General features: G+C 37.7%; 3 protein-coding genes across 5 annotated transcripts; 2 read left to right on the top strand and 1 right to left on the bottom strand.

Moving 5' to 3' along the window:
• The first annotated feature begins 235 nt into the window (after nt 1-235).
• On the top strand, nt 236-6,139 carry LOC126911084 (cilia- and flagella-associated protein 45). The gene is made up of 12 exons (XM_050696131.1): nt 236-406; nt 721-913; nt 1,335-1,536; nt 2,157-2,292; nt 2,744-2,879; nt 3,283-3,418; nt 3,537-3,715; nt 3,856-4,005; nt 4,483-4,587; nt 4,946-5,025; nt 5,495-5,591; nt 5,975-6,139. The coding sequence occupies exons 1-12, from the start codon at nt 318-320 to the stop codon at nt 6,059-6,061; spliced, it is 1,590 nt and encodes a 529-aa protein (XP_050552088.1). The 5' UTR covers nt 236-317; the 3' UTR covers nt 6,062-6,139.
• Nucleotides 6,140-6,398: 259 nt separating this feature from the next.
• Nucleotides 6,399-10,679, bottom strand: LOC126911087 (uncharacterized). Of its 2 annotated transcripts, XM_050696136.1 has the most exons (7): nt 10,418-10,678; nt 9,987-10,111; nt 9,436-9,517; nt 8,390-8,446; nt 7,869-8,071; nt 7,515-7,615; nt 6,399-7,245 (listed from the first exon to the last, which is right to left on the bottom strand). In XM_050696136.1, exons 1-7 carry the CDS (start codon nt 10,497-10,499, stop codon nt 7,047-7,049), a joined length of 849 nt encoding a protein of 282 aa, XP_050552093.1. In that variant the 5' UTR covers nt 10,500-10,678; the 3' UTR covers nt 6,399-7,046. The 2 variants fall into 2 exon arrangements, with proteins under 2 accessions (XP_050552093.1, XP_050552094.1); XM_050696137.1 differs by lacking the exon at nt 8,390-8,446 and having other exon boundaries at nt 10,418-10,679.
• Nucleotides 10,680-11,075: 396 nt separating this feature from the next.
• LOC118277389 (activin receptor type-1) lies at nt 11,076-21,217 on the top strand. Of its 2 annotated transcripts, XM_050696123.1 has the most exons (13): nt 11,076-11,231; nt 11,730-11,841; nt 12,303-12,323; nt 12,990-13,175; nt 14,018-14,233; nt 14,666-14,766; nt 15,119-15,288; nt 16,776-16,961; nt 17,632-17,778; nt 18,376-18,557; nt 19,058-19,271; nt 19,889-20,108; nt 20,574-21,217. In XM_050696123.1, the coding sequence occupies exons 1-12, from the start codon at nt 11,171-11,173 to the stop codon at nt 20,039-20,041; spliced, it is 1,749 nt and encodes a 582-aa protein (XP_050552080.1). In that variant the 5' UTR covers nt 11,076-11,170; the 3' UTR covers nt 20,042-20,108; nt 20,574-21,217. The 2 variants fall into 2 exon arrangements, with proteins under 2 accessions (XP_050552080.1, XP_050552081.1); XM_050696124.1 differs by lacking the exon at nt 12,303-12,323.
• Nucleotides 21,218-26,100: the final 4,883 nt, after the last annotated feature.

Here is a 26,100-nt window from a genome sequence, read left to right as displayed (position 1 = left end):
GTCTGACGACTTTTCTGAAGTGACAGCTAAAAGTTACCATAAATGAAAAATAGTCTGAGGTAATTATTAATTTTTTAGAAAAAATAAATAAATAATAATGTATATGAAAACATAGTAGTATTATAATCTTATTAGAATGAAATCGAATCGACTTACTATTTAAAGAGAAAAAACTACAATAAATTATTGACCATCAATCACACTTCACATCGCAACAAATAAACAAAAATCTATTGCCAAGCAACGACTAAAGAATTGAAATTCCTTCATAAATAAACGTTTGCGTACTATTTAATTTTCTATTATATTATTTTACAATGCCTAAAGTTTACAAGAGCGCCCACGAGGGCATACCGTACCATACAGTCCGCTACGGAGAAGAACCTGGATGCTACCAATTACATAGGTAAATTATTTTACTTTATCCCTGAAGGGGTAAACGGAGGCCCCATCACCTTCTGTTCAAAACTGAATGTACCTAATTCCCTTTCTATCTTCAAAAGACTCGAAACGAAACTGCGATTCTATCATTTAAATGTTGATCTCACTCCAAAACGTATGGTCTTCAATTTCAATCCATTTTCAGCCATGATCGTCCCACTACAGGGCAAAGACCTCCCCACCCTCCTTCCACTCTTCTCTGTTTAAAGTTTTATATAAATACGTATATGGTATGTATAGTCTTACTAATAGTAATAAATAATATTTTTTTATAATCAGACCTTCGCAATGTCGGCTCAAGTTCCCGATCACCAAGCGCCCGATTCACAAATGCGAGGATATGAACAAGGAAATCATTATGGTCCCGCAAACAGGCACCTTTAGGAAACTGATCGTCCCAAAGAAGAAGCCCAACTTTTACCCTGCCATCATGCATAAGAATGAGTATGAGAGGCTGAAGCAACAAGCCCAGGTGATCGTTGTGTATATATCTTACCTAGGTCTTACCTAACTTACCTATGCAAATACAGCCGCTTTTTTACCTAAAGTTTAAAGGCAAGCATAATGTCTACATAATTTTCCCCAGTTCTAAACACCAAGCAACTATTACATTTACGAATCACCATTACTGAGAATTCCGAAGTTGGAATACCAAGTACCTATTGCTTTACCCAAAGCCACCTGATGGTAAGCGATAAACACCGCCCATGAACACCCGCAACACCCGAGGAGTCACAGATGCGTTGTGCGATTTAAAAAGGAGTACGCTCTTTCCTTGAAGGTCGTATCGGTTCAGAAATACCGCTGACGACAGCTCATTCCACAGTTTTGTTGTGCGAGACAGGCCATATTTGGGTAAAGCACAGACCATAGTAGGTAATTTATCTTTCTAGATTGTTTCCCAAGAAGAGCAGCTAGCCGCGATGCACGCTCAAGAAGCAGCCATACAGAAAGCTGCCAAGCAGTCTGAGATCAGGAAACAGCAGCTGAAGAAGAACCTGAAGCCACAGCCAGGAGCTGAAGCTGCTACCGGCACTGCAGACCCTGAGCTTGAGGGACCAGATCAGGCTGCGCATACCATGTCTAGAGCTGAAAGTAAGAACTATGAATGAAAACTAAATGACAGTACCTAGTATTACCTTTTTTTTTTTTTTTTGAGGGGGGAAAATCATCCAATGACTCCTCCCGCCTTGGGTGAGGCGGGAGGGAGTGTCAGACTCTTACTGACTAAAAACCACCCCGTTCCTTCTCCTGCTTTGAGCCGGAGCCCCGGTAACCTTTTACGTTGTCCGCAGCTCCGGAACCTAGTATTACCTGAAAACACGTTAATATTTCTTTCTAACTACTCCCGCGCGGTTTCAACCGCTGCTCGGCTCCTATCGATCGCAGCGTTTATTATCTAATAGCCAAAAGCTACCTCTAGAATTTTTCAATGGACCATCTTATAGAAACGGTCACCTTGCTCCTGCATACTAGAGACATTTCGAGTACATTGCCGGCCGTGAAGGAATTTCATTACGCCTTCTTTGAAGACCCTTATGCTATAGGTCGTGTTTCAAATCGGGCTAGAGAGGTATTTCTACAAGCTGAGTGTACTTGGGAATCTTTTATTTAGCGTGAAACTACACTTCTACACGTAGTTGAAATAGTAAAATAAGTACCTACATATTAATGTCTGATTTTTTCTCATTTATTTATTACTATCCGTTATCCAGTGCTGCGAGCTGACAATATGCAGGGTCCTCGTCTCTGCAACCGCATCATCCTGGCGTCCAAGTGCCACGCCATCAGAGACGCGCAGATCACTGAGAAAGAACTCATCAAGAAGGAACTTGATGATGAACAGAGGAGGTAGGAATTTGAAGAGTTTTACTAACTGAAGAAGGCAATGTTTGTGGCAATTATGATGATATTTTACGCGATTTACAAGAACCTCTATTTCCCAAAAATTATGTTTCTTCATTTTACGCAACGTCACGCCTTTTATCCCCGAAGGGGTAGGCAGAGGTGCATATAACAGCACGTAGAACCGCTATACAATGTACACTCACTTTTCACCATAAATTTGTGTTAATTTGTGTTTATTTAAGTCCCATGTAATAGGGAGTGAGTCAATTGCCATAATAATGGGAAAAAATCCAGACTCTGTGCTACTACCAAAGAATTTTAAAACCGAAAAAACCCCAATAATACTTTGCCCCACCCTTTTATCGAAACTGAGACCACTTGGCCGGCAGTCGCACTTACGACCACTCGACCAACGAGGCAGTCATTTATTCATTTTTCTATATTTATTTGCAAGATTGGACGCCATAATGGAAGAGAACCGCCAAGCCGCTGTGAACAGGGCGCAAGAGGAAGAGGACCGCCGTCACCGACTGCGGCTGCACAACCTCTCCGCACTCAAAGAGCAGATCCAAGCTCATGAAACTGCCAAGGTAACACCGGCGACCATGAATTTCACCAAAGTCCATATAATTTGTTTTATTTTTAACGTAGCATCACACTCTTTTTTGAGAGGGAAATATCATCCAATGAGCCAATGAATCCAAAAATCCCGCCTAGAGTGAAGCGAGAGGGAGTTTCAGACTCTTACTTTTTTTTTAACGTTGATAAGTCTGCGTTTGGCCACGAACCCGCTTACTGCCAGGACGGCGAAGCGACTGTATAAAAACAACCACTCCGTTCTTTCTCCTGCTTTGAACCGGAACCCCCCTACTAACTTGTTACGTTGTCCACAGCTCCGGATCGGGTAGCACCACACCCTAGCTTGGGTATCTCCTATTGAGATAACCAGTGGTAATATGGAACGCCAAATGACCAATTATTTTCATATTCTAGATTATGGAAGCTGAGCGCATAGAAGAAGAGAGTATTCGCGTGAACCAGGCCAATATCGCCATGCAGATAGATGAGGCGCAGAAACTCAAGGAGAAACAACAGAGGCAGAATAAATTGAAGGAAATGCTCGATCAAGGTAACTCATACGAGTTTTATAGCGCAGATATTTAACCAATTTTGAACCGTATATTGAAGATAGTAAGGTAGGTTTTAGATTCATTGTGGACATTCTGGAAGACTACTATATTTTGCAGGCAATGCGGAGCTGCTCTACTACAAACAGCTACAGAATGAAGAAGAACGCATCATGGACTTGCGAATTGCGAACTTCTTGAAACAGAAACAAGAACGAGAATCGAAAAACAAGGCGGAAGCGGAGGCTGTTAAAGCGGCTAAGCAGAAAGGCATTGACCATATTTCAAAGGCTCAGAAGGTAAGCACAGCCAAGAAAATCTCGATAGTGATAACGATAGAAATTGATTCAATAGAATTTCAACCTCATAACTTTGTGATTAAGTTGAAAATCAATTACTCTAGATGTAATGCCGTACATTCTTATATATGTGCTAACAGGCTGAACAAGAGCTGAAAGAGGAATTGGAGCGCATCCGCAACTTGAAGATACAGGAGGACGTGGAGCGAGAGTACCGACGCAAAGAGAGGGACGCGGCCATCAAGAGGAACAGGGAGATGAAGCAGCTGCATGAAGCTAGGGTGCAACAGGTAAACTAACTTACTACATTTTTAGTAGTGGGCGGATATGGCTCGGAGAGGAGAGCAAATTTTTATCAAGTTGAAAACAGAGTTTTTACTATTGGTATTAAGGTTTATTTTTTAATGTGCACTGTTTTTGTCATTAAAAATGCTTGACGGCGCTTGGTGTGAAATAATAAACGGAGCTGATCGGCTCCGATCGCGTGCTCTTTCTTGCTCGCGCAGCCGATCGGCTCCGAGCGCATCCGCTTCCAGCCGGTGTAGTTGGCGACTCCGCTGCGATCGACTCCAAGTGTATACAATCCGGTCTGTGTGAAGAGAAAAATGCGCGCCGATGCTCTTCGAGCCGGTCTGTGTAAACAGACCCTTAAGAGGAGTGGACCAATCCCATTGTCTTTTCTCTAAAACGGAGAAATATTATCCAATCCGGTATACAAGCAGCGTAAGAAGCACACAGACTGTTCTATATCAGCTTTGTATTCGCAGATCAACGACATCCACCGTCTCATCGCCCGTGAGATAGCCAAAGACGAACAGAGCTTCAACAACGCAGCGCGGCAGAATGAAGAGTTCATACGAAGGGAGAAGGAGGTAATAGCCTTTTTTATTATGGCTGTAATTAAAATATTTATATTAATCAACTACGCAGGGATTTTACAGTTAGACATCAGCTGTACTTAAGCTATTTTTAAGTTTTGCAGATAAGTTGAACTTTCAGATTTATTTTTAGATGTAATGTAATTTTCTATAGTATAAAAATAAGTCGGGTTTTCCTTCCTGACGGTTTTTCATTCGTTGGAAAGGTCTTCGGCTCGTGAGGTTTATAGCAAAGAAATAAATTAAATAAAGCAAGAAAACAGGGAAAATAATTGGTGGCGAAACCGAGTTCGCCGGATTTGCTAGTGGCACAATATAATGCATTTCATAATGATCTCATTTCCTTTCCTAGTTGGAGGACAAGCGGAAGGCTCAGATCGAGCGACACCGACAAGCCATCATGAAACAGATCAATGACAAGGAACGTGCCAGGTATATACAAACAGACCTCATGCTAAACTACTCATTACTTCACTTGCTAATGTTGTGTTGGACATACAGACCCCATGCTATAGTAGTGCCATTTGGTGAGTAAAAATGATAGCCTTCATTGAGACTTTATGGGGTTCCATACTAGGGTAATGGGTAATCCCTTGTCCATCCATCTATCCGTCTGTCGGTTAACTATCTCATGAACCAGTCAACAGCTTTTCATCCATCATTTGATTGCAACGGTTGGCGCGGTGTTTGGGTAACCGTCTGCCGTGCAACGTGTAGCGGGTTCGATCGAAAATTGTTGTTTCGGGTCTGGGTGTCTTGTGTACATGTGATTGTGAACTAGTATATTTGTAAACGCACCCACGACACAAGAGAAAATCCTAGTGTGGGGGTAACGTTTAAAAATACTGTAAATCGCTGGATCCACTATAGGGCAAAAATTAATTCAGTTATATTGTATTAGGGCTGACCTTCGCGAGAAGATCCACAACGAAGGCGTGGCGCTCCGCATGGAGCAGGAACAGCAGGAGAAGTACGAGAAGGCCGTCATCAAGGAGAAGGTATGAGACATTCATTAATAATTACCAATCGAACAAACTAAGAGTCAAGCAACGATTGCAGACGAATCACCTGATGGTAAGCAATCTGCGCCAATCCCCACACCAGCTAGGCTGTTCTGTAACTATGAATTCGTACTTTCAAAGTAAGCTCGATCGCATCCTCCCTTTCAACTTTTTCGAAATTATTTTCAAACCCAATGACATAGCGGTTCGCAATCAAGTTTACTTTTAATCTTTCGAATTGTAGTAGGCCTCCACAAGCCCATATCTCAAAGCCCTTTGAAAATTACAAAATAGCTTAGCAGAGGAGTTGCTAACCTACTGGAGGTTGTGGTACACTGGGCATACAAGTATTACTTTGTTCACGTAATGTTCTTCTCCAGGTGGCTACGCTGCGCAGCCAGAAAGTGGCGGAGAAGTACGTCAAGGAAGTGGAACAGACGCTCACCAAGCACGGATACGTTCAGTAGAATGGAGTGTGAACAAAATTGTGCTCTATTTTTTCTTATTCAGTGGATTTTTTTACACCAATGATGATAATTTTGTTAGTAAAATATATTCTTGCCTATGAAATGATTGTATTGCATGTGCAAGTTAGTTTTCTTGATTATGTGCCTTATTGCATACCGATAAAGATGATAATTGTATTGAAATGCAGTTATAAAGTACTTGTAACATCAAATGTTTGATATTGATTTAGTGTGGTGTGTTGTATGTGTAGATTTATAAAAATTATGTTTGCCAAATACATGATTTATTTTAAAAACTGAACCACTTATTAATTTATAACGAAAATAAAATTAAATATTGTCAAAAGTCAAGATTTAATACTAAATTCACTAATAAAAGGTACACAATTATACATAAGTCAGCCATAACATTAAGAATTAATTCATAAACAATAAAACATTCACACTCATAAAAACTAATAATTCCTATAGGTACAGCCACTCAATAAGAACTTCCCAGAAACTGGATTACACTAGTAAATACTGGACAAAGTATTCTCAATTTGTATAAAACCAGCATTTTCACTGAATAGGACATTTTCACATACCTAGGAATAAAACCAATACATTACCCGGCGATAAATATTGCACATTGACCTTTGGAGACATAATTGCACACACTGCTCATGATTTATAAGGGCTAATTTTTCAATTCAATCAATAGATGATTCTTATCTATAGTCTCTCTCCTCTCTCCAAATTGACAGTTTTGAGTATGAATAAATTGTCTAATATTCAACATTATTTCTTCTCCAATACAATTGATCTGACGTTGGAAAAATCGGCCCAAGACGCTAAAACTAGTCGAGCACTTTTCTCTAATCAAAAAAATATTAAAAAAGAAAAGTTGTATACAAAATTCTCTTTTTCCAAGAATCGATGTGCAATATGTATCACGAGGTACAGTAGGTAAGGTAAAGGCAATATTCCCAATGGTTGGGTAACCTTATTTTATAGCCTTTTCTCCAAGTTTGACCACTTTGTCCAGGTTGTCTTTGAGTGTTTTGAGCTGGTTGAGTACATTGGAGTCCATGAGAGAGAACGGTATGTACGCTTGCGACTGGCGCAGCTGTTTGGGCTGCAGGGAGAGCATCGTGCCGTCTTGTAGGAGGATGTTGCAGTTCGCCATCTCGTCGGGTTTCATTCTGGGAAGAATATAGTCAATTAATTTTCTACAAACAAAGCAATCCGATCATGGTAAGCAAATAGTGCCGTTCATGTACAAGATAATGGCAACATTAGAGGAGTTACAAGCGAGTTGCCGATCTTTTCTTGCCAGTTACACACAACACAAACTTTGTTTCACGTCGGTTTTCTGTGAGACTGTGTTATCACTCCGGTCGAGCTGATACATTCGTACTTGAAACATGATTCTTCTATGTAATAAAGGTTTCTTGATAATTAATATACTTACGTGTAACAAGTGGGCACCATGACGGGCGAGCCAGACATGGACACCACCATCTCTCCCTGCCGCGGCTGACGCAGTACTGTTAGTGGGGTTTGAGGGGTCACCTGGAAATTATAAGGGTAGAGATATTTAGCAAGGTCACTCGATACAATTTTATTAGTTAGTTATTTTATGGAAAAAGGGGCAAACGAGCAGGCAGATCGCCTAATGGTAAGTGACGCCATGGACAAACACAACATTAGCTAAGTCAAAGATGACGACGAGAGACGACCGACCGACCGATTTTTCGCTAAAATGTAAGTGCACCTTTTCTTTGTACTTATTACATTGCTTTCAAGCTACCACCAAACCACTTACCTTTGGCGTAATAGCAGGATAGTTGACGGCAGCGTTCTTATTGTAAGCCGGCGTGCGGTAGACGGACCGCGAGCGGCGGCGCTGTACGGTCTTGTTGGCGGTGGGCGGCGGCAGCTTGCGACACGACGCGTCGGCCGACCGGGAGCGCCGCGCTGTCGCCGTCGACCGACCCGTTGTCGATCTACCTACTGTTGTTGGCACCGCTGGAATAGATGTAAAGGGTTTATGAAATGTGTGTAATATTAAACTGTTGTTGTTTTTATTTATTTTTCTTTGGTTTAGGCACAAACTTATTTATATTGATGTATTTTCTAAATAAAATGTTAAACACATCTATTTACAAGAAAGAAAGATATGACTATAATGATGAAAGATGTAAAAGCTAACAATATGTACAAATAAGAAGAAATAGAATTCAAGAATATGAAAGCTACAACTGGATGTTCAGCCTAGCTAACTGCTAGCTAGCTAGAAAGCTAGACCAAACAAGACCAGTGGCAGTATAAAAGCATTGTACTCACGTATTTGCCTCTTGGTGCGGCCGCCGGAGCCCTGCGACGAGTTCTCCGTCAGATACCCTGCCCCAAGGAAGCTCCCAGTTAGTGGAAATATGGTTGGGGGTTAGTTCATGGCCAGAGACCAATGATAGACGGACTATGTTACTGATTGAAGAGTGTTTGAGCAAGATTTGTGATCTTTAATGGATTTGTTAATTAAATGAGTATCATAATGTTTATTCCAGTGGTTTATATTAAAGGTTTGTTTTTCATACAAATGTGATTTTGCAGAAGAAAATTGCAATGGCAGAAGATTGAACAATAAATTATTTCAGTGTTTTTTTTTTATGTAGTTATAATTTTTTTTTGCAAAAGGTAATGTTTGCTAGAAGTTTTCGAATAGTAGAAATGTATAGTAGTTTATGTAGTGTACAGAACTCTATAACAAGCAACTCAATTATGTTTTTCTATTTATCTAATCCAAGGGTCCCCAAGCAGTGGTGTGCAGAAAGCAAATTATGGTCCGTGAAATATGAAACATATGAAACTGGAGAAAATATTATGTGCAACCACATGAAAAATAGAAGTTAATAGAAATAATAAAAGTGATCCTTGATCAAGAAAAGGTTGGGAACCCCGGTCTAATCTGATAGCACTACATACGGTGAATTACACTACTCACTAAATTAATACTACCAACAAATAAAAGAATGATAACAAAAAAAAACGACAAAACCTATCTGTACCCTTAGTACGAGTTAGCTTTACATTAAACAAAAACAAAATGAGAACACATTCGGCGTTCTGATTGGTTAGTGTATTTTCGGGAGCTAACCAGAATAGCACTCAACGCGCTCTCGTTTCGTTTTTGTTGAACGAAAAGCAAACTCGCACTAAGAGTACTGTAAGGTACATTTATCTACTTGTATTTTCAGTGACTGGTGCCCCCATATTAGTAAGGTCACCCAAATTTTTACCCAAGTTATGGAATTATGTTTACAAAATTCTAATGATGATATTAAATACCCATGATCCATGGTTTATGATGGAATTACTGAAGGATACATTACCATCATCATGTGAAGCTGAGCGGCTTGAATGGCGAGTCCTCCTTGTGTTTGATGGTACTTCTTTCAGATGTAGCTCTGATTTCTGTCAAATAATGATTCATGTTCATTGGCTTGTGACCGTCTTACTGCTGTACAAAGAGCTCATCTCGACTGAGAAGGAATAAGCATTATTCACCAAGCTTCCATTGACATTTGAGTTTGGTTTTTAGAGTAAACACCCAGGTCTCCTCATGTTTTTAATTTCATCATTGACTGACTTTGAAAATGTGATAATACACTTGTACAAAAATGTTTTATTGGTTTACTGAATATCCTTAGTGATACTGTTTTTTTTTTTTTATAGTTAGTATCTCTATTTACAAAAATCAATTGCTAATTGTTAGTCTTGCTAAAACTCGAAAATGGCTGGACCGATTTGGCTGATTTTGGTCTTGAATTATTTGTGGAAATTCAGGGAAAGATTAAAAGGTGAGAAAAAATGTTTCAGGCAGTATGTAATTTGCCAGGTCAGCTAGTAAAAGTATAAACCACTACAATAACAAGTCCCTTACCAGTTGTCCAACAGTTTTCTGCAGGTATACATTGCTGATAGACCCGAGCAATATCTTGAAGGCAAGCTCTACATTCCGCAGTTCCATGTGAGCTCGAGAATCTATTTTATTTTTCTGGTCTGCGACTGAAAATGTATTTCAAAGTTTATACCCAAATGCTTGGAAATATTGACCATAGGATGGCCGGTAGCAAACTGGCAGGTATAGCATACGCTGCTATATAAAACTTAAAAAATATCTATGCAGGGACAATAAAACAAATAGAAGTTGTATTAATTAGAAAATATATGGCAATGTATAGAACTTTTGTAATTTTGTAAACAAAGTAGTACTGAGGACTCGCGAGTACTTTTCTAAGTGTGATTTTTAATATAATCTCTTAATCGTGAATTAGAGCAAGGATTCTGTAGTTATAATTTACGAAAACTCACCCAATTTGTTAAGTTTTTTCAAGGCATCGTCGTCTTCAGCGGTCTTTTCCTGTTTCCTTACTGGCCTTTTTGTCCGTGGCATTTTTAACTAATCAAAGATATATACAACTTAATTACACAGTTCTTAAGTTTGCACTACTATTTAGACCCGGTTAACGTAATCTAATGCATCAAAACTAATTATTTTAAAATAAAAACTTTAAAGAAAATTCAAACGTGAAACTAAAACAAAACACAAACGGCCATTTTTTAAATGAAGTGATCGGATTCACTTCCGAAATGTAATACAATTGTCAAAAGAGTGCACATTGAACTTCATTGAATTAGGAAAAAAATCTGATTTAGTAGGTAAGTTTTAGATATCATACAACTTGAAAATAACTATTACTACTAGGTTTGAATTACATTTTTTTTTCTATTTGCAAGTGATCCTATTTTACTAATGTATCCGAATATAGACTTTCGTTCAGAACCGTACATTATTTAGCGCGCAGAATGTAATCGTTCGGAAACATCACGCAGGTCAGAAAACAGGAAGTCAACACTTGATAAAGGAAGTTAACTTGCATTAATGTTGTACTATTAAATTGAAATGATTATATAATGACAATTGTTTATGAAATTTGGTTACAAACTTTTATATTATTTTTAACCATGTACACATATTATATTTAGACTTGTAATTTAAAACTACTTGTTTATTATAAAGACGTCCATTTGACCTCAGTAGTGTATTGTTATGATGAATGAAGAATGGCGGACGTTGTCATATTACGATATTTGTTCACATTTCTATTGATAAATGCTTGCTGTGGTAAGTTTTTGTAAATATTTCAATGCCAGAGAATAGATACAAGTGTTATATTCAATTTATGAAAGTGCAAAACTCCACAAACGTGTGTAAAAGTGAGATTAGTGGTGGCTTCCGTGTTACAGTTTTTCTATTATTGTTTTTCTATAGAATTTAATAAAGCTCCATCCAAACATGTGTTCATTTGTGGTGCTCAGTGTTAAATCTGTGGTGTAATATGAATAATTGATATATAAGTGAATACAGTGACAAAAATAGAAGTTGTCCATTCATGTAAATACGAGAGTGGAGGCCTAAACTGGAACAACTACGATACGGAATTTCAACGTGATAGTAGTCTGGTCCATGACTCAAAACACACTTATCTTAACTAGTAGACAAAGTAACTTTGAACTTTAAGCACGTAATTATAGATATTACAATAATACTGGCAAAAAATCTGATGGTTATGATAGAAGTAATGTATGGAATGGTTTAACAATGGTTTAAATGACATTGCAGCAGGTCTACCTGGCTTGGACGAAGATGAGGTGTCAGGCAGCACACAGGAGCCTGAATCACAGCATAATGATGACCCGATCACAATTGAAAAGATGATGGTACAACAACCTAGGTAATTTCTTAATACTCTACTTCTTGATATTCCAAATATCCTATTCCTATACTTCCCTACTAATAATATTACAGAAATTTTAATAACTAATGCAGTTGCAGGGAAGATTTGCCCCTTAAATTGCTTTTATAGATATCCCATTTAAATTTGCAACTAGAATAATGCAAATTAATGTCCTAATTTTCTATAATAATGTAATTATTATCATATTACTATTGTATTATATTTGGTAAGCATTATAATAGGTGTCTGTGGTCTGTATTTGAATACAAATTTGTATGAATTTTAGCACACATTCCTCATATTAACCTTGGTATTATATTTAGATACTACTTAATGCACAAACCGTCATGAATTAATCCATAAACCTACATGATTATTTATATTTATTACAAAATCACAATTTTATTACATTTAAAATTGAAATTTAATGTCCGTTCTCTATTCCCAATGCTATCAAGGAGGAGAAAATTTCAAAAAAGGTAATAATAATGCTGTATTTGTTACTGGCCAGTGTGTTTCATTCATAAAATAGGTTTGATAACAACATCCACGGATGAATCACGGTATGAATGAGCTTTATCATTGGCCGCATATTATTTATCTGTGAGTTATCGAGTTTAGCGTGTTTGTCCTGTTGTGAAATACTCTATTGTTTTAATTATTGTGAATGAGATTTCATTTTGTTGTTTATATTTTAACCTTTTATTGTGTAGAATGATTATTAGCATCAAGTTTTATTACATGAGATGTAATCTATATCTTTTAAATACAGGGAGAAAGAAGATTACACCACATAGAGTAATAGAGCAATTACTAAAATCTGTGCATTGTATATGGCCATTATTGTATATACAGATCGAAAATGGAGCACACAGACTTAAAAAGTACCTACTCACTCTGATTAGGGATGTGGATTCAAACCCTTTCATTCGCACCCAAGGGAAGAAAAGGGTCTATTACCAATGCTCTGCTCAATTCTAGCCTTCATACCATTACTGCCTAAGTCATTTTCGACCCTTAATAACAGCAATAATTCTTTGCCCACACCGGTAAACAGACCTAAAAACCTCCGCATGGCAGTTGAAGCCGTTTTATCAACCCACACACAAAATAGTCATCCTATAACCCAATATTATACCCCTCAGGTACAAATGCCATCAATGTGAGCCGCCGGAATGTGGATCATCGAAAGAGGAGATATGCCACGACGCGCTGTACTGCTACAAGTCGTCGGTGCGCGCCTCCGACGGAGAGCTGCGCCACTCGCGCGGGTGCTCCACGCAGAGGGACCACTACCAGTTCACCTGTAGGACTAATACTCCGCAGCAGAGGTATGATGATGCTTTTGGGTTTATTTGTTCATACGGAACGACCAAACTCGTACTAAAGGTACTGTACCCTTAGTATGAGTATGCCTTACGTTGAACGAAACCAACCAATCAGAGCGCCGAACGCAGAATTTGGTTCATTCGTGCCGGCCAATCAGAGTGTCGAACAGGCTCTTGTTTCGTTTTCAACGTAAAGCAAACTCGTACTAAGAGTACAGAACTCAGATGGAGCCCAGCAGGGCTGATGCCGATCCGGAGCTGCGTACTGCCTAGCGAGTTACCGGGGCTCCGGCTCGAAAAGCAGGAGTAGGAATGCGGTGTTGTCTGACACTCCCTCTCGCCTCGCCCAAGGCAAAAGCAGTCATTCGATGATTTTCCCGCCTTTAAAAAAGGGTACAGAACCGTTTTCATGTAGGTTTGTTGATGTGTCTGAATTCTAAACTGTACCCTTAAAAATTCTTAAGGTTGTCGAATATTCATATTATGAACATTTTATTTATTTTCCTCACAAATCTATATAAGGTAAATAACCGTGTATTAGTTACATTCATTGACTGCATCATCGCTTACCACAAGGCGAATGTGGCCAAATGTCGAACCATTTCCAATAAACAACACATTGCAGCCAAAATCGCGATTAGTGAACATTATTTAGCTACTGATTTATTTACAAGATTATTTCACATAAATATTACAATACAAAAAAACAAAATGTCTGTCTGTCACTCAGTCCTCTAGTGGAACTATTTGCTATTTTATTTCATTTGCGGTTCGTCTAGCGTCAGTTTGACCTACTCCACAATTTTTAATACTAACCTAAGACTAACTCATTACTCTCTCCGCAGCCTCCGCAAGCGGCACGCGGGTCTGCACAACATCTCGTGTTGCCAGGGCGACCTGTGCAACGCGGGCTCGTTCCCGTTGCTGGCGCCGCCGGGCGACACGGCCATCGAGCCGCTGCCCACCAACGCATGGAAGCTGTGGGCCAGTGTAGCTGCCTCCGTGTTCGTCGTCAGCGCTATTGGAGCCATGGCCATCTTCGTACTGCGCCGGAGTCATAGGTACGTGCTATTTAGAGCTATTTTGTTAGAATTGTTATTTCAAATAGACCTGGAAGTCACTTTTGAACGTCAAAGCAAATATTCTTTTATAAAAGAAAACAAAATGTCCGTCTGTCGGTCAGTCCTCTAGAAGTACTAGTAGTATTTGCTCGGTCTAAATAGTAGATTTCTATGGAGAAGTAGGAGCAAGAAACTTCGTAGATTACTCTTTTTCAATTAGGTTTGCAATACAATACTTAGTTACATTGTTTTATTGGTACAATTGGTTCAATTTCAACTTGATATTCAATGCTAAAAATAATTTGGAAAACTTTAGATTTAAATACTTAATTAGCCAATACCTATTAAGCTAACACTGGTTTATAAAATTAACTTAATTATGTGTACTTGTATTTCGTAATAATGTCTAATCCATGTATGTGTCTGGTGCAGACTGCGCGTCTCCCGCGCGGCGCTGCACAAGCTGGGCGCGGACTCCAACTACTTCTCCTCCAACATGTACAGTCCACACGTCACCAGCGCGTTCTATGAAGGTATGTTGGCTGTTGAAGGTCTACTTAAAATAAGATGATCACTTATATTGTGACACTCAAAGTCTTTCGTATGTTGACAAGCTGATTTTCATTCTTGTTGCAAGAAGTCACACTGTGCAGACTACTGTGTCCTACTGTAAGCACTAACAGTACTTCTTGTGTTTTAGAAAGAAAGAGAAGTTAAAAAGAGTCAGAAGAATCAATTAAGTTATTAAAAATTCACAAGGATAACATGGAAATTGTTATATTACATAAAATATTAATATGGCAATAACCTCACTACCTGTTACATGATAGAACCACTGACAGTTGACTTTACCACTTTCATAACATCTTCTATCACATTCCACAGGCGTAGAAGGGTCCCAGAACGGCAGCGGTCTCCGCGCGACGGCGGCCGGGGACTCGACGCTGCGCGAGTACCTGGAGTGGTCCGTCACCAGCGGCTCGGGCTCCGGCCTGCCCCTCATGGTGCAGCGGACGCTCGCCAAGCAGGTCTCGCTCTGCGAATGTGTCGGGAAGGTGAGACAATATCTTTTATAAACCTCAAGAGGTCATAAAACTTATCTATGTTATTATAGCACTATTTTTCTATGTAGTTACGGTTGCATATAGAAAAAATCTGTGATTAGTACTGAAAAAGTGAGATATAAATGATTTAATAGAAATTTCAATTAGTCATCAATATCGATAGTTAGTTATATTGTTGTCTGCCTGTCATGAACATGAATAGATAAAGCAAGCTCAAATTTAAAATCTACATTTGTATGAAGCGTGTAGCAGTATACATGAAGACTAACCACTCTAACGTCCAGCCGCGCACGGCATCCGAACCGCGCGCGACTCGCAAGTTCGTCGTAACAAAAAACCTATATAGCTACTGAACCGTAATGCCTAGAATAAAGAAAAGAATACCAAAAAAAGATTGAAGAATACTGATCAATCTTAACGATTTTTTTAAATCTTTAGTTAATCTTTAAAATACAATAAAACGGGTTAAACATGAAACACAGAAAAAAAAACAGAATTATTTCTACCTTTTTAGAATATACGGCACAACTATTGCATATTTTATCAGTAAAATATTTTAACAACAAACTAGACTCATTACCCTTTCTTTTGATGTATATACGATTATATTCGGTTAACTCTAAGTATTGTAATTAAATCGAAAGAAAACACTACTCGTAATTTTACACATCAAAAAACCTGAGGAACACATTGACATTATTATGGAATCTTCAATGAATTTAGTATATTTCTCTTTGAAAAATGTATTATTTTGCTTATTACGAAATGTATTTCGATATTTTATATACTATTGTAATGCAAAGTATGTAAAATATGTATAAACAAAACTAAAAGTGGCCAACACCAGACCGGCCATTTTTTTCGAAACAACAATCGTTTGAAGTTAAAATTAGACTAGATTTATCAGCTAAAACTGTGATATTTGTACATCATCGTAAAGCACAAATCTTCTAGTTTATTTTGATGTATAACACTTGCAAGATAAATTAAACAAAACTGTAGTATTTACGACATAATTGTTGGAACTCACAAAAACACTTCAAAAACGAGTCAACTAACTTTAAAAATTTATATTTTGTTTGTCAAAGCATATTACAACGCCATGTCTTATTTTTTCGTCGAACAATTTATTCAGCTGTATAGATAATCAGTCAAAACTCACCAAACAAGACCGTATTTTAAACTAGAGGGAGTTAAACAGAACTCGTCACTTTGGATACTATAGTATCCATGGACGCTAGAGTGGCTAATGAACAAAACATTGTTGGGACTTAAAGACTACATTAAGTAACGATTATCAAACGTTTTTCCACTTAATTTTACATAACATCAAATGAAGCATTGTTCCTTTAGAGACAAAAACCTTATAACCTACCTAACTCACCAACAAAAACCTTGTATGTTCTCTTTATTCACACCTACAAAACCTCAAAACCTACCTGAACCACTATTAACAAAATACCCCCATGTAATCCCAGGGTCGTTACGGCGAGGTATGGCGCGGGTCGTGGTACGCAGACAGCGTGGCGGTGAAGATATTCTTCTCCCGGGACGAGGCCAGCTGGCGCCGCGAGACCGAGATCTACTCCACCGTGCTACTGCGCCACGAGAATATACTCGCCTACATCGGGAGCGATATGACCAGCAGGGGCAGTTGTACACAGGTAAACTGGGATCCTATTTAATTGTAAGTAGCTGATCCGGCAAACTTCGCCTCAACAAACATTATTTTCTCACAATCTAAACCTTTCCTGGACTTCTACACGTTCTCGTGTTTTAACGAGACTAACGAACGGTGATTATTTTTGCTTCTGTATACGATTGCTTTTTAATAAGACAGTAAGTTAAAACTTTATTTTAAATTATGAAAGTCCAGGTATTTTCTTTTTAGGGGAATGTAATAATATTGTTGATGCTTTTTTTTTGAGGGGAGAAAATAACCCCATTACTTCTCACACTTCACACTCTTCAGTGAGTTGAAGGACAGTCAGACCCTTACTGACTAAAAAATATTCTCGATAATGTGTTCAAAATGTAGAAAAGATCCTATTACAAATGTGTCTAAAATGGATACAAGAGCCAGACAAGACAGACTCCATGCAACTACATAATCTAAAAATAACACTAAGCTGTAAATAAATTAAAGTAACAAAGTTTCTTAAGGGTTGGCAAAGCGCATGTAATGCCTCCAGTGTTGCAAGCGCTCATTAGGCCACAGTAACTACTTACCATCATGCAGGCTGTGTGCTTTCTTGCCACCGTCGTGGAATAAAAAAAAAACTAGTAAAGTCACAAGACTGTACCCAAGTAATGACACGTTCCAATCACCCACAGTTATGGCTGATCACCCACTTCCACCCGCTGGGGTCGCTGTACGAGCACCTGAACCGGACCACTCTCACGAGACACCAGATGATGGCCATCTGTCTGTCCACCATCAACGGACTGCTGCATCTGCACACCGAGATACATGGCACACAGGTATGTGTATATATTATAGTAGGTAATAACATAATAAACCAAAGGAGATGAGGAAACAATAGAAAGCAAACTACTCTTCTTGTGTGTGACGAAGGGATCACAGATTCTGCCGCGCAATTTAAAAACACAGTAAAGAACATGTGCAGTATGTGATACTTACTGCGTTATGAATTGTGCCGCCATGTTCTTTACTGCATTTATAAATTGCGTGGCAGAGATTTGGTAAACATCGGAAAAACGGCTTTCTGCTAAACTTGAATATTTTAATTCAACCCTTAGATTATGGTCACCTTATGTGGAGACCTACAGTGGGTTGTCCCAGGTTGTTGATGTTGGTATCTGTTGAGTATCCATGTGGGCGTGTGCCTTTACTTTACTTACGATTAATATTAGAAATCAGCGTATCTCAAGCAAGCAGTCGTTTCACTGGTGTCCTCATATTTATCAATACCAGATGAGAATATTTTCGCAAGTCGCAATAGAAATAGTTCTCTATTTTCTCATTTCAAATTGTTTTCTTACAGAACTTGGCCTTTTTTATACTATTAGTGTATTACATACATAATTTATATAATTATCACGTGTTCTACCGTCCAGGGTAAGCCGGCGATCGCCCACCGCGACATAAAAACGAAGAACATCCTGGTGAAGGTGAACGGCGAGTGTTGCATCGCGGACCTGGGGCTGGGCGTGACGCGCGCGCAGCTGGCCGCCGGCCTGCAGCATAACCCGCGCCAGGGGACCAAGCGGTACATGAGCCCAGAGATGCTGGACCAGAGGTATGTTGTAACTTGTTTTATGAGGTGTAGGGATAAATGGGACATTTGGTAATGACCAATCAATGCTGCTTATACTTGTAAACTCTAGTGGAGGAAATAGTTCGACAGTTCACGTAGTAGTATGCATATAATATACTACTTGTGTTATAAGTTTTGTTGGTCTAGGTCTTTAGGGGAAGAGGGCATGAGCATTGGAATTACAAAACTTAATTCATTTACACCGCGAAAACATCGCACGCATTGATTCATGTCAATTTTCACCGCCGAAAAACACCATATAAAATAACTGAAACCAATGCAGTCACGAGTTTGAGCACGTTAGCATTGAATTCTTAGTTTTTAATTGACTTTAAAAAAGAAAGGGACTTTTCAATTTTATCTGTATGTGTGTACGTTTGTCCACGATTATCTCGTAACCGACTTAACCAATTTTGATGCAATTTCACTAAAGCATTAAGAGAAGGTTTTAACATTGATTTACATTCTGTTTTTCTCCGCAGCATCAACACGACATGCCTAGAGTCGTTCCTGAAGTGCGACGTGTACGCCGTAGCGCTGGTACTGTGGGAGGTATGTCGGCGCGTGTCCCCGGCGGCGCGCGAGTACCGCCCGCCCTACTTCGAGCTGGCCGCCGCAGACCCCAGCTTCGACGACATGCGCAAGATCGTCTGCGTCGACGCTGCTAGACCTGAACCGCCTGATGATCCGCATCCCGTGAGTGTTTCATGTTTCGTTTAATATATGTGTATGTAGATGTTAAACTAAATAAACAGTATAATTTAAAGTGAAGTCTGTAGCACCGCGATCATTTTTTTAATTTGATTTACCGTATCAGTTCTATGCACTGTTTTAAATGCCCAGTCCTTTAAATAATCATAAAATATTTTAAATTGGAAACTTATGATACAAATAACAGAGATGTTGTAACATATTATTAGACAGTTTACAAGTTTCTTTAGACTAGTTTAAAATGTTTATGAAGTTCCATAGTTTGTCTCAAATCGATTTAATTTTGTCGGCTATCGGTTGCTTCGAAAACGAAATCAATTAGCAATCACAAAACAATTATACCCAAATGTGACCACAGTTAGTACAGGTACTAAACTCTTTTTTATGGGGTAAATCATCCAATGACTTCTCCCGCCTTGGGCAGGCGAGAGGCAGTGTCCGACTCTTACTAACTAAAAACCACCCTATTTCTACTCCTGCTTTGAGTCGGAGCCCCGGTACGTCGCGCCCGGTAACTTTTACGTTATCCGTAGCTCAAGTACTCACGATTAGAAGATGGTGATGGTGAATCAACATAATAACATAAATAATCTCCTCCGCAGACAATGGTGGGCATGTCCCAGTTAATGCGCGAGTGTTGGCACCAGAACGCGTCGGTCCGCCTGCCCGCGCTGCGCATCAAGAAGACTCTCCTCAAGCTGGCTGCCGCAGACAACTCCATCAGACTCAACGAGGACAATGAAGTCTCCGTATAAACTACACCTACACACAGGTACATACTTGTAACTATTATAGAAAAAAAAGGAAATGGGTCTAAGTAAGGTCTTGTATGTTACAAGCGAAGGCTTATTAGGCTTTAAACAGTGAACAGAGCCTTTAGCCAAATGGCATTTAGCGCATGTCTACTTGTAGAATAGAAAACTAAATTGTATAGGATTGACATAAATTTTGACACTTGTCAATGTCATCCCCATACATTGAGTTTTCTACTCTCTCTGTCGACCAACGCTAAAGAGACATTTGGCTAGAGGCACTGTAATGTTAAAATTTGTGACTCATATGTAAAATCTGTCTAAACTACACCTACATACAGGTACACACTTGTAGCTAGTATAGAAGGAAAAGGATCTAAGTAAGGTCTTGTACGTTACAAGCGAAGGCTTATTAGGCCTTAAACAGTGAACAATAATATTAAAACTAGTGATTCGTCTGTAAAATCTGTCTAAACTACACCTACACACAGGTACATACTTGTAGCTAGTATAGAAGGAAAGGGATCTAAGTAAGGTCTTGTACGGTACAAGCGAAGGCTTATTAGGCCTTAAACAGTGAACAATAATATTAAAATTTGTGACTCGTCTGTAAAATCTATCAAGGAACAAGCAAAGGCTTTAAACTGAGACCTAGCTATCAATGGACATTAAATAAATGAATTATTATATAAATTAGTGACTTGTCTGTAAAATTGACTATTTGAAATTGAAGTGACTACAAATTGTTGATTGACAATCATATTTTGTCGTATGTCATTGTCAATCTTACATCCGAATACTGAAACGCTACTCAATTTTGAATTGTACTTAAATATCGTGCTATCTCTATCTTTTATAAAGAATTTGTAGTGACAGAACTATTTCTGAGTTCTGAGAGTGTTTTAAAATTGAGTGGCGTTTGTGTATTTGAATATTATACATTGATGTTTCTTTTATGTCAATTTGATTATTCAACCCAAGACTGGTAGTCTCGACAGTAATAACGACGAAATTCTATCGCTAAGTTGATCGATTGTCGTTACCATTGTCGAGTATTCCAGCATTGGATCACAAAGATACAAATAATGAACAATGATCGCGCAGTCTGTCAGAACAAATATTTGCCATAATTATTTACTCAAATTTGACCCAAGTATCTCATAGATTTAGAGTTTAAAATACAATGATCATCAACAATAAAAGCATGACTCTTATTACCTAGGTATAAGGTTTAGTTTACAACTGTTGTTACAGTGTATAAGCTTTACGTTAAAGTAAAAATATGTAACTGCTTATTATTTATAGCATAGTTATTGATATCAGACTAACTGCTGCACTTAGAGACATTTAATGATTACTTAAACTATTCCTTAGTAACGATTTTGTTCCGAAAACAATTGCTAAGGACTGGGTTAAGTAACCATTAACTGACTCTGAGTACGGTGGTAAAACTTTTTGTGTACGATGTAGTGTCGGAAGCGTGTCGTAGTCGTATCGTCATGATGGTGTGGTCACCATAGCCTTTTATTAAAGACTTTCTCGTTAGAAGAGTGATTGCAAGCGTAATTGCTAGGAAAGTGGTCTTAAATTTTATTCTAGAGTCGAGTACCAGTGATAAAAGCGCCTATAAATATAGGAGTCATAATATCAAAACTGACACAAAGCTGGTGTTTCATTGTACATATATGTGCACCTCTGTACTCTTAGTATGAGTTTGTTTTACGTCGAACGAAAACGAAACGAGAACGCATTCGGCGCTTTGATTGGTTGGTTTATTTGAGCCGGCCAATTAACGCCAAACGCGCTCTCGTTTCGATTACTTTAAACATAAACCAAACTCATACTGATTATACTGATTGGTTGGTTCATTGGAGCCGGCCAATCAGGGCGCTGAAAACATACTCGTTTCGTTTTCGTTCGACGTAAATGAAAATCCTACTAAAGGCACTGCCTACTTAGGAAATAAAGTGTATTATCTTTTAATACACACTCAATGTGCGAATTGTAAGAATATTTACATTAAACTCGCTCGATTTACTCTGGACTTACGATACTCGTACGACACGCTTACGATACGACGTCGTACGCAACGTATAACTACGTAAGGTAGTCGGCAAACGTAGGTATGTATGTAGTATATGGTACTGGGATTTGGGGTGTTATAAAGGATATTATATCGTGAGTGATTGAGTATCTTTTTCATTAATACAGCAGGCTGGTTAAACGAATATAATCTATTCTATAAAATATTATATTGGTTTTTAAACTGGTCACTAACTTGGGACAGAATATTCATGAAATTTAAATAAACATGGTAACCGTCTTAAGTTCTAATGATAATATTATATTGGTTTCTTAGACCTACAACAACATGAAAAAGCATTTAAAATTAGTAAATATTCCAGCCAAGCTTAAGAAGCTCCCTCTTTTTGTTTTTTTCTTTTTTCGTCCATTTCATTTCCAATCCGTGATCATGGCGCTTGCAACAGTGCCGAAATATCGGAAACTCATCAAAATTAATAAACATGGTAAATATCCCGTAATAAGTTCTAATAAAAGTTTGTCATACCTGTCTCGACGTAACAATTTCGCCAAGTCGGGAATTTATTTCCAAACTCATCTCCATAAATATAGTGTCCTCTATAAAACGCCAAGTCCTTTCTTAGTTACTTAATCATGAAGTGCCGAAAAGTATTTGTAATTAGATGATAAAATGTAAATTTATAAAATATTGTACATACTATTACTATAATTATATAGAATTTTATATTATAAGTTTTACTTACAATACTTATAATTCTTTGCTAATAGTTAGATATGCTGTGGATTTTTATGTGAATTAATTTTGATTTTATTGTAACTTTCGTGAGACATACTAAATTAATTATTATGTTATCGGCTTACTCACGTATTGTTTTGACGAGGAACTCGACTAGTTTCAAGCCATGCTAGAGGCTCATATTCGTGTGTCGCGGAATGCTGCTCATGAATATGAGCCTCTAGCATGGCTTGAAACTAGTCGAGTTCCTCGTCAAAACAATACGTGAGTAAGCCGATAACATAATAATTAATTGAATTAATTTTGTGGAGAGTGGTATACTGTTTTAGAATCCTCAACAAATGCGCCAACTTTTGGTGTATTTTGCTAGCAGTACTAAACTATTCCTTACTCTATATCATATGTTTATGAGTCGCCTTGCAATAGTGCCGAAATATCGGAAACTCATAGACATAAATAAACATGGTAAATATCCCGTCTCAAGTTCTAATGATAAACAAAATAATCTAAAGATATCATAAAAATCCACAGCATAAAGTACTAAATATGATTAATTTTATAAATCCTAGTACGTAGATAGTTAGCTTCGCGTCCGTAGACGTATGTAACAATATTGAGTTGCCATATCTTTATATACGTATGTATAACAGAGAGTTTAGCATTTTTCACTATAAGTTATTCTAAGTACTGAAATTACTATGAACAAATATGATTGTTTGTTTGTTTATATTGTCACTGATTTACAATGTACGCTTGGGAGCAAAGAAACGGAGTCACTAACGTTTCTTTTTCATTTTAAAGAACCCTCAATAACTTTAAAAAACAATTATTCGTTTTACAACAAAATACTCTCATTTTAAAGGTAATTAAATTACCTTTCATACGACATACGTAACCAATTAATAAAATACTTGTATCAGAAAATATTAATCAACAAATGAAAAAGAAAATGCACTAGTGGCTCCGTTTCTCTGCTCCGAAGTGTATAAGTAAAATTGGAAGTAAGATAATATGTTGTCTTATTGGTTAGAGAAAAAAGAAGTCTTAAGTCCCACTCCTACGCTGTTAATGAGATTTGAACAGTACCCTTAGTACAAGTTTACTTTACGTTTAAAGTACCAACGAAAGTGCGTTCAGTGCTCTGATTGGCTGGCTCGAATAAAGTAACCAATCATAACGCCGAATGCGGTCTCGTTTCGTTGGCTTTAAACGTAAAGCAAACTCGTACTAAGGGTACTGTATGCGTGGGAGTGGAAAAAGAAAAGCTTTAGTTGACGTCGGGTCAAATGTGTAATGCAGTTATATATGACTGAAATTGTTGGTTTAGTAAAATTAGTGGCAATGTAACAGGTCGTCTCATTGTATTGTTATACATAGTTTAGGAACAAAATTATTATGGTCTTGTAAATGTTGTTCAATGGTAAGGTTTAATATTTTCTTATAATTCTTTGGAAATTTCTCTTGATTGAATTAATATGACAAAAAGAAAGGTTCGACTCGTGATGATAATCCCTTTTATGTTAGTAATGACTATAATTTGGACGGTGCATGGCTGTTATGCAAAGTGCAGACTTGATTCTTGATAAGTAATTTTTGGGTAAACGTAGTTTCCGTACCTTCGTACTCACGTGTAAGTCATGGGTTTATTTTTAGTCAGTAAGAGTCTGATAGTCACTTTCATCCTCCCCATACGAAGCTTTTATTATGTATTAGGGTTAAAAAATTGTTGTGTATCAAATGTTTTATGTCGAAAAATGGTTGGGTTAATTTTGAACGACATTTACAAGCGAAAAAAAAGCTTTATTCGATGAAAATTCAAGGAATCTCTCGTTTATATATAAAAGAATGATGATATAAAGAAAAATATTAACAAACTCACTTGTTGACACTACACTGTATAATAATTAATAAATTTAGTTTGTAAGGTATTACATGATTGGGTGTTTTGTCGATGCTTGAAATGCTAATTGATCTAAGCGACATTTTATTTTAGATATTAATTCATAAACATACAGTGCCGGCGTTAGGGGGGAGGCGTGATGGGGCAATGGCCCAGAACGACTAATTCTAGGAAGCGGCAAGGTCTGAAGTTAGAGTCTCTTGCCTCTCCTGGTGCAAACCCTAAAACTGTGCTCTACGCTCTGTGCACAAGGAAAGATGAAATTCTTAATATAATTTTACTTGGGATCACCAAAAAACTAACACTCGATATTGCTTCCCTCAAGTGGGCGCCACAATATTTTCGCCCGGGGTGTCAGTGGCCCTTACGCTGGCACTATACATATTCGGAATCACCGACATTTTCTCCATCGGTTAATGTTTGTAACTCAATGTCATAAAAATATGTTTCTTAGATCAATTAGCATCTCGATAGTCGATTAAATGTGTTAAATATGGACTACACAGTTCATATTTAACACAAAATAGTTAGTAAGAATCATTGTTACTGACGGCATTTAATCAATTTCATTTGTTTTATTATAAAAATCAGTAATTTCATACTTTAAACGTAATACTGTAATTTTGAGTTTTACAATTTGACATTTTTATTTTTTATACATAATAATAACTGCACTTCAAGTGATACTCTTATTATTTTATGGATTTTCAACTTTATAACGGAGTGGTTAGGTTGAAAGTTTATTAAAATAGAGTATAGCTTGATGTGTCAGTGTTTGACTAAAGATACGTATAATTTAATCTTAAAGCCTGATATTAATAGCTTACCTCAATCCATAATATATGAGTTCATTTAGTTTTCATAATCTATGAATTAATATTGTTTTTTTACTGAAACAGTGTCAGAATATAAAATTCTTGGATTGAGGTTGGCTTTTGATTTAAGGTAACGTAACTGCCGTACCTAGAGACATTTAATTATTACTAAACTATTCCTTAGTAACAATTTTGTACCGAAAACAATTGCTAAGGACTGGGTTAAGTAACCATTAAATGACTCTGAGTACGACGGTTAGTCAGATTTTAACAGAGGACCTAGTGCGAGTTCGTTTCACGATAATGCGATCGGAACGTTACCGCGTTTAGCTCTCTGATTGGTTAACTAATTGGAACATCCAATCAGAGCGCCGAACGTCATAAATTGTGTCGACCGCGTCAACGTAAAACAAACTCGCAATAGTACTAAGTACTAAGTTTTTGAAAGTCAAAGTTAAATTAAATATGAAACCAATTGTAAAGGTCGGTGTATTGTGTTCAGTTATTTGTAAATATGTAGAGTAAACTAAGTATGCCTTATGATGGACGCGACGCGTCACTTATGAAG

The sequence above is a fragment of the Spodoptera frugiperda genome, chromosome 10 (genome assembly GCF_023101765.2).
Source record: "Spodoptera frugiperda isolate SF20-4 chromosome 10, AGI-APGP_CSIRO_Sfru_2.0, whole genome shotgun sequence".
Classification (NCBI taxonomy): domain Eukaryota; kingdom Metazoa; phylum Arthropoda; class Insecta; order Lepidoptera; family Noctuidae; genus Spodoptera; species Spodoptera frugiperda.
Note: the sequence above shows the minus strand (reverse complement) of the source record. Positions and strands in the feature narration are given on the sequence as shown.